We start from the raw sequence: 8,567 nt of genomic DNA, 5'->3' as shown, positions 1-8,567 counted from the left end.
TACATCCCAGGAGAGCTGTCAGATGGAAGGCAATTTCCCTGCTCACAATGTGGTGTTTCAGAGAATGTGACTGTGTTAAAAAGGTCTCTCTGTTCACAGTTATCAAGGTTTCCAGAGCAATTAGTGTTTGATCCTCTCTTAAGATTCCCATAGGGTGGATTTTGTCCTACATTGTTATAATATTTTATCTTCAGGAGGAACCCAGTTTACTCAGGAACTGAAGAGCTTATAACAATTCACTCTTCTTTATCTACGAACGGAAAACATCAGCATGTTCTCAGACTCTGAAATTATTATTCTTTCCTCCTTTTTTTCTACCTTTCTTTCTTACAGTTCATATTTTTCGTTTTTTTTTTCCACTCCTCTCTCACTCACTCCATTTTCTCTGTTTCATTCTATTTTCAGTTGGATGCTGAACAGAGGATATGAGTAGTGACTTTTGGAAACAGCAACACATGAGGTAATGGAATAGCCAATTGCTTCTGGAACATTGGGGGATGGAAGGGCAGAAAGAAGGCGATATGAGCTTGGGTTCCCCTGGCCATCTCTAAGACCAACCACTTGGCCTCATCTCTCTATGCCCCTGCCCTCTTCTATAAGTAGGGCCCTATTTCACGGATGTGAAAAATGCATCATGGACCATGAAATAAGCCATTCCACATGTAATCCAATGTTCCCTTGTTCCTAGGAGCGTCCCAGCAAAGGGGGCCCCTATCTCCAGCTGGGCAGGGTGGGGCAGGACTTGTCCCTCTCCTTCACAGCTGCCTTTGCGGGGGAGATCAGAACCACCTCCAGGTGCCTGCTGCAAGACGCTCTCTGGGCAGCAGCCCCAGACATTCCTGTAGCTGGAGGAGACTTGTGCAGTTGTGTCCAATCTTTCCTGTGCTGCTGGGAGTGCCCCAACAATGGGGGCTCCCAGATCTGGCTGGGTACGGGAGGGACAGCACTCCACCTCCGAGAACCTCCTGCAGCTGCAGGGAAGCTTTGTGGTTGCTGCCTTCACAGTCTAGCTCTGAAGGCAGCATAGAAGTGAGGATGGCAATCCCATGACCCCTCTACAACAGGTTTGCAACACCCCCCGCACCACACACACACACACAATCCCCTTTTGGGTTGGGACCCTCATGGTTACAACACAGTGAAATTTCAGATTAAACAGCTGAAAACGTAACATTTACCAATTTTCAAATCCTATGGCCATGAAATTGACCATAATAGCCCATGGATTTGGTAGGGCTCTATCTATAAGACCCTTCTTCTGACACAAGCTAACGTAATCATACCTGTTGATTAAGTGGCAGAAATCTTTGCGGCATGGCTCGGGGTAAGCCAGAACTGATTATCTTTATTTTTGCTGCACCTAAGAGAATTATGCAAAAAAACCAACCCCTACGTACAAGAATATCATTTACATTTCAAAGTCAAATTCTACTTTTGGCAGTTAGAAAATGCCAGCTTTACAGTTGTCATTGCAACCTTAATTCAGCCCCTTTTTTCATATGCGTTATGCTATGGGATTTAATCACATTAACATATACTGTTTTCTTGCCCAAGAGCCTTGCTTTGTTCAGTGCATGGGATGGATGCACGAGGGGTAGAATGACAGTTGCACGGGGAGCTGTAGATGATCTGGCATTTCCTTACTATCAAGTGCTTAAATTTACAACCGAATAGCATTTTATAGATATAGGTATACAGATGATACATTGCCCCTCTCTATCGACATTTCCCAGACTATAAAACGGAGATGTTAACCCATAGAAGGACTGGGAAGGGTTAATGAATGACTGGCAGGCACTCTGAGACCTTGGGTGGAGGGTGCTTGTTGAAATACAAATTACAATGATTTGTGCATCTCTTTCTGCTCTAGCACATCTCCCTCCCATCCTCATCAATGAAGAACCAGACGGAGATGCGCGAGTTTGTCCTCTTAGGCCTGACGAATCTCCCAGGGCTGAATCATTTCCTCTTCCCTCTCTTCCTGCTGCTCTACGTGACCAGCCTGCTGGGTAACGGGGCCATCATAACCATGGTAGTGGTTGAGCCCCGGCTCCACACCCCCATGTACTTCTTTCTCGGCAACCTCTCCAGCCTGGACATCTGCTTTTCCACAGTCACTGTGCCAAAGATGCTGTCTGGTTTCCTGTCTGAGCACCAGACCATCTCCTTTGCTGGTTGCCTGGCCCAGCTCCACTTTTTCCACCTCCTGGGCAGCAGCGAGACTGTGCTGCTGGCCATCATGGTCTATGACCGCTACGTGGCCATTTGCAACCCGCTGCGCTACAGGCTGGTCATGAGCCCACAGACCTGCCTGCTCCTGGCAGCGGCCACCTGGTCCATCAGCTTCCTCCATGCCCTGATGTCCACAGTCATGACCTCCCAGCTGCAATTCTGCGGCTCCAACCTCATCCCCCACTTCTTCTGTGACATCAAGCCCCTGCTGAGCCTTGCCTGCGGCAGCACCCACCTCAACCTGACCGTACTCAACATCAATGCCGGGGTCCTCGGTTTGAGTTCCTTCATCCTCACGCTCTTCTCCTACATCTACATCATCTCCTTCCTCCTGCTGAAAGTCCACTTGCGGGAAAGTAGGAGAAAGGCCTTCTGCACCTGCGCATCCCACCTCACCGTGGTGTCGCTATTCTATATGCCAGGCCTTAGCAACTACATGATTTCCTCACCGGGTTTCCCCTCTGAAAGAGACATGATACCCACCCTCATGTACAGCATCGTCACCCCAGTTCTGAACCCCCTGATCTACACCCTGAGAAATGAGGAGGTGAAAACAGCACTAAGGAAATTCCTGAACAGAAAACTCTTCCCTAAAAGGACACAAATTAAATGAAAACCAAAAAAAAAATTACAATAAAAACATTTTAGTCTTTGTTGACACAATTTTTTTTAAGAACAGTACTTTTTTTTTCCAATTTCCCCTAGTGATGTCACTGCAGGGCAGAGTTAAGGTTATTTGGGAACCCAACTGTCATTTCTGATTGTAAGATGTTTGGATTTTGTTTAATTATAATGGTGACTATCCTATGTCCTTTTGGAAAAAATTACAACATCCTTGTAATATATTTATCCCCAAATTACTGACATGTGGTCTGAACATTAACTCCACTTTATAGTCTGCTGTTGGAGAAACTTTGAGTTAAAGAAATAATGTGGGGAAGACAAAGGGGAATGACTGTTAATTGTATAAAATAAATACAATTATTCAAATAGAGCATGTGCATAATATTTCCCTGAGTTTTGACTCTCTGGGAAGTTGGAAAACTCTGTGATAGGTCAGATTTAAGGTTATATGGGTGCCCTATTTGTGTAATTCCACAAATTAACATGTTTGGATTTCTTACATGCTAATTAGGAAATTCTTGTGGTTTTTTTCTCTATAATTTACAATAGTCATCAAACCTAGGTGATAAGTGAGAGCCAGCATGGATTTTTAAGAACATATCGTGTCAAGCCAGAGGCAACACATGGGGGGCACAAGAGGTCACATGCCCCCCTGATTTCTGCCTGGGTTTGCCAGCCTTGCTCGGTCACATGGTGCGGCCAGGTCCCCTCCCTGTGCGGCAGCTGCAAGAGCCAGCGAGCTGTGAGCTGTGCACTACAAAGAAGCAGGAGCAACAGCTGGGGCTGGGGAGGGGTGCTGCTTTATGGGAGGGGAAACTGAGGATAAGGGAGAGGACTATCAGTGGGAGGGGAGCAACTCAAGTAGTTACGGGGGTGGGTGAACCTTTAAATTGTGCCCCCTGCACACACACGGTCAGCAGGAACAGGTCATCTCTGTGTCAAATTTCCTTCTTTGAGAGAATTACTGGCCTAATGGAGGGGGGCGGGAAACAGTAGATGTGAAATACCTTGATTTTATTACAGCTTTTGATACAGTCTTTCATGGTTGCCTCACCATCAAACTAGGGAAATAGGAGCTAAATGAAATTACCATAAGGTGTGTGCATAACTGGTTGAAAGACTGTTTTCAAAGAATACTTATCATTGTCAGACTGGGAGGATATATCCAGTGGAGCCCCACAGGGGTCCGTCCTGGGTCTGGTTCTATTCAATATTTTCATGAATGACTTGGATGAACGTATGACAATAAAATTTGCAGATGACACCAAGCATGGAGGAGCTGCAGGCACTTTGGAGGACAGGATTAAAATGATGTTGATAAATGGGAGTAACGGTCAGAAATCAAGAAGATAAAATTCAATGAAGTGCAAAATGCTATACTTGGGAAGGAAAAAAATCTAAAGCACAAATGCAAAATGCGGACTAGCACACTAGGCAGCAGTACTGAAGTAAAGGATTAGGGGGTTATAGTGGATCACAAATGGAATATGAGTCAAGAGTGTGATGGTGTGGCAAAAAAGGTAAATACCATGCTGGGGTGTATTAACAGCAGTGTCATGTGTGAGAGACAGGAGGCAGCTGTTCCACTCCACTCAGCACTGGTGAGGTCTCAGCTGGAGTACTGTGTCCCATGTCACACTTTACAGAAAATGAGACCAATCTGAGAGACTCCAGAGGAAAGCAACAAATGTGACAAAGACAAAGCTTGTTAAGTTTATGGAGGAGATGATATGATGGGATAGCCTAATTTGGGCAATTAATTGATCTTCGACTACTAGCCATAGATATGCCCAATGGCCTGTGATGGATGTTAGATGGGGTGGGATCTGAGTTACTAAAGAGAATTCTTTCCTGGGTGTCTGGTTGGTGAGTCTTGTCCACATGCTCAGGGTTTTATCTGATCGCCTTATTTGGGGTCAGGAAGGAATTTTCCCCCAGGGCTCCTTGGAAGAGGCCCTGGGGTTTTTTTGCCTTCCTCTGCAGCGTGGGGCACGGGTCACTTGCTGGAGGATTCTCTGCACCTTGAAGTCTTTAAACCACGATTTGAGGTCTTCAATAGCTCAGACATAAGTTAGGGGTTTGTTACAGGAGTTGGTGGGTGAGATTCCATGACCTGCGTTGTGCAGGAGGTTAGACTACATGATCATAATGGTCCCTTCTGACCTTAAAGTCTATGATTCTATAAAGTTTGGAAAACATGACCGATGAGAAAAGGTTGAAAGAGCTGGGCATGTCCAAGCTAGAAAATAGTCAGTGTGACCCGGTGTTCCAGCCATCACTGGAAATGCCAAGGGCAGGGCAGACTACAGAAGGAAGACCAGATACTCCCAAGACTGGTGGATAACACTGAAGTTAAACTCCCCAATGAGTCACAAATTGTGCTTCTGATCCCCCACACTAGTTATCAAGAAGCAAAAAAGAAATCACATAGCCCCCTCTATTGCATTCCAGTTCTCTGGCTCCCAGTCAGCACATAGGTCCAGCACAGTGAGAAGTTATTTAAAAAACCCTGCTCACATATACAAAATGTTCTTCTGACCCCCAAAGAGTCAGCCATGTTACCAGGTCAATATAGGTTTGGATATTACCCAGAATACCACGCTGCCAGCCAATCCTTTAGTGCCTAAAACTAAAGGTTTGTTACAAAGAAAAAAGTAAGAACAAGAAGCGAGCTGTTAAATGATACAAAACTCACATACATACAAAGATTCAAAGTCCATGTATCAAGTTCTTAGCAGTATTGGTGAGTTTGCTGGCTTGAAAGTCCCTCTGGAGCACATCCACAGCTTGGATGGGTCATTCAGTCCTTTGTTCAGAGCTTCAGTTTGTAGTAAAAGATTGTTATAAAGATGAAGGTGATCAATTACTCACCACATTCACCAAGGGCAGGATGAGAAGGAATTGGCTTAATTTGCAGCAAGGGCAATTTCAGTTGGATATTAGGAAAAAGTTTCTAAGTCTATGGCTAGCTTAGCTCTGGAACAGGTTACCAAGGGAGATTGTGGAATGCCCATAACTGCATGTTTTAAAGAACAGTTTAGATAAACACCTGTCAGTGATGGTCTAGGTTTCCTCAGTCCTACCTCAGCAATGGGCCTGGCCTAAGTGACCTCTTGAGGTCCCTTCCATTCCTACCTTTCTATGTTTTCTATTAAAGGATTTGTTTTTTTCTCAAAACATGTTGATTTCTCATCAGAAAAGCAAATCTCAATTTTCTGCTGGAAACATCAGCGTCAGGAATCAAACTAGGACCTTGGAATAGTAAAGCACAAGCTTCTACTGCCAGAGCTAAAAGATACACCTTTGTTAACCAGGGCCATAGCAACACATCAACCACTCCACACTGCATAGTAGCTACGAGAGGGGGACAGAGCACTCCATCAAGTGAACTGAAGATGCATCAGATGCCTAACACACTTAGGAACTCCTTGCCAGAGGATGTTGTGAAGGCCAAGGCTATAACAGGATTCAGTAAAGAGCTAGAACGTTCATGGAGGATAGGTCCATAGATGGCTATTAGCCAGGATGGGCAGGATTGGTGTCCCTAGCCTCTGTTTCCCAGAAGCTGGGAATGGGCAAAAGGGGATGGATCACTTGATGATTGACTGTTCTGTTCATTCCCTCTGGGGCACCTGGCATTGGCCACTGTCGGAAGACAGGATACTGGGCTGGATGAACCTTTGGTCTGACAAGTCTTATGTAGGTGCTTGTGTAACTACCAGTAGGCGCCTATCTGCATCTTGAGGTGCCTAAATACCTTTGGAAATATGCTGTAAGCCCTAAGATTTGGAGACAGATTCTGTCTTATTCAGTTCTATTTAGGTGCTTATACATCACTTATGGTATCTATTGATTTTCAAAGAGGCCTGTACACCCAGTGCCCACTAATACTCATTAATTTGAGTGAGACCTGGACATCAATATCCCTCCATTAGCTTTGATGTTCTCAACTCATGTCTCTTGCTTCTACAACCTCCACATACTACACTAGCATGGTGCGTTTCCCAAACTCTCAAGAACTACTTCACTATGCAAATACTGTGTACAGAAATTGAGTGAAATCTTTGTCAGTGAAAATATTTGCAAATCAGTTGCTCTTCTTTCTGATTTTTAGCCAACTCTAGTCCTCACAACATTGTTGACTTCCATCTCTCCAGGAAGCATTGGTTTCATTTGGTTTGCAGCTTGAAATTCTCAAGCGAGGCAAGGATCCTGGCCCAGGTGAGGTGTCAGATGGAAGGAAATTTCCCTTCGCCGCTGACAATGTGGGTGTTTCAGAGACTGTGACTGTAATAAAAAGGTGTCTCTCTTGCACAGTCCTCAAGGTTTTCAGTGTTCAATTGTCTCTGAAATTTCCCCCGCAGTGGACTTTATCCCATGTCATTTTTATGATATTTCAGCATCAAGAGGAATCCAGTTTACTCAGGTATGATAATGAATTGAATAACTTATAACAATTCACTCTTTTTTTATTTGCAGAGGCAAAAGCTCAGAGTTTCTCAGTCTAGGAAATTATTATTCTTACTTCCTTTTTTTTCCTATATTTCTTTCTTATACTTTTTTTTAATTTATTTTTTTCACTCCTCTCTCATTCTCCCAATTTTCTCTTTTTCATTCTAGTTTCAGGTGGCTGGTGCACACAGCATATGAGCTGACTACGGATTTTTGGAACTAGCAGCAGCAACACCTGAGGTACTGGGACACCTTAGAGCTGGAGGAACAGTGGGGGTGAAGGAGCAGAAAGAAAGAGAGGTTGCCACACTTGGGTTGCCACACTTGGGTTGCCACACTTGGGTTGCCACACTTGGGCGAGGGAAAGAATTTCCCTCCAGGTCAAATTGGCAGAGATCCTGGGGGTTTTTTTGCTTCCTTGTTTAGCATGGAGCACGTGTCACTAGCTTGTTTAAAGTAGCATAAATGGTGGATTCTCTGTAACGTTAAGCCTTTAAACCATGATTTGAGGATCTGTGTAACAGGCCATAAGTTATGAGTCTATTACAGGAATGGGTGTGTGAGGGTCTTCAGCCTATGAATCATAGAATCATAGAATATCAGGGTTGGAAGGGACCCCAGAAGGTCATCTAGTCCAACCCCCTGCTTAAAGCAGGACCAATTCCCAGTTAAATCATCCCAGCCAGGGCTTTGTCAAGCCTGACCTTAAAAACCTCTAAGGAAGGAGATTCTACCACCTCCCTAGGTAACTCATTCCAGTGTTTCACCACCCTCTTAGTGAAAAAGTTTTTCCTAATATCCAATCTAAACCTCCCCCACTGCAACTTGAGACCATTACTCCTCATTCTGTCATCTGCTACCATTGAGAACAGTCTAGAGCCATCCTCTTTGGAACCCCCTTTCAGGTAGTTGAAAGCAACTATCAAATCCCCCCTCATTCTTCTCTTCTGCAGGCTAAACAAGCCCAGCTCCCTCAGCCTCTCCTCATAACTCATGTGTTCCAGTCCCCTAATCATTTAATCATTTTTGTTGCCCTGATGATCAATTGCCCTGATGATCAGGAGGTCTGACCAGATGAATACAATGGTCCCTTCTGGCCTTAAAGTCTGTGAATTAAAAATTTTGTAAAGGAAAATTAAAATTTAAAAGGTCAGAGAAATTTTTGAACTAAGGATTGGGGGAATGTTTACAGGTGCTTAGGAGCACACGGTTTGGGCAGAAACATCTCTTAGGAGAGGATTTATTAACAGGGATTCTCT

The 8,567-nt window shown here is 44.4% G+C and overlaps 1 protein-coding gene across 1 annotated transcript; it reads left to right on the top strand.

Moving 5' to 3' along the window:
* The first annotated feature begins 1,894 nt into the window (after positions 1–1,894).
* Positions 1,895–2,845, top strand: LOC140897205 (olfactory receptor 12D1). The gene has a single exon (XM_073309600.1). It carries the CDS (start codon positions 1,895–1,897, stop codon positions 2,843–2,845), a length of 951 nt encoding a protein of 316 aa, XP_073165701.1.
* Positions 2,846–8,567: the final 5,722 nt, after the last annotated feature.

This window comes from Lepidochelys kempii, chromosome 13, assembly GCF_965140285.1.
Source record: "Lepidochelys kempii isolate rLepKem1 chromosome 13, rLepKem1.hap1, whole genome shotgun sequence".
In the NCBI taxonomy this organism is placed as follows: Eukaryota; Metazoa; Chordata; order Testudines; family Cheloniidae; genus Lepidochelys; species Lepidochelys kempii.
The sequence above is the reverse complement of the archived record's forward strand: the minus strand, read 5'-3'. Positions and strand labels throughout refer to the sequence as shown.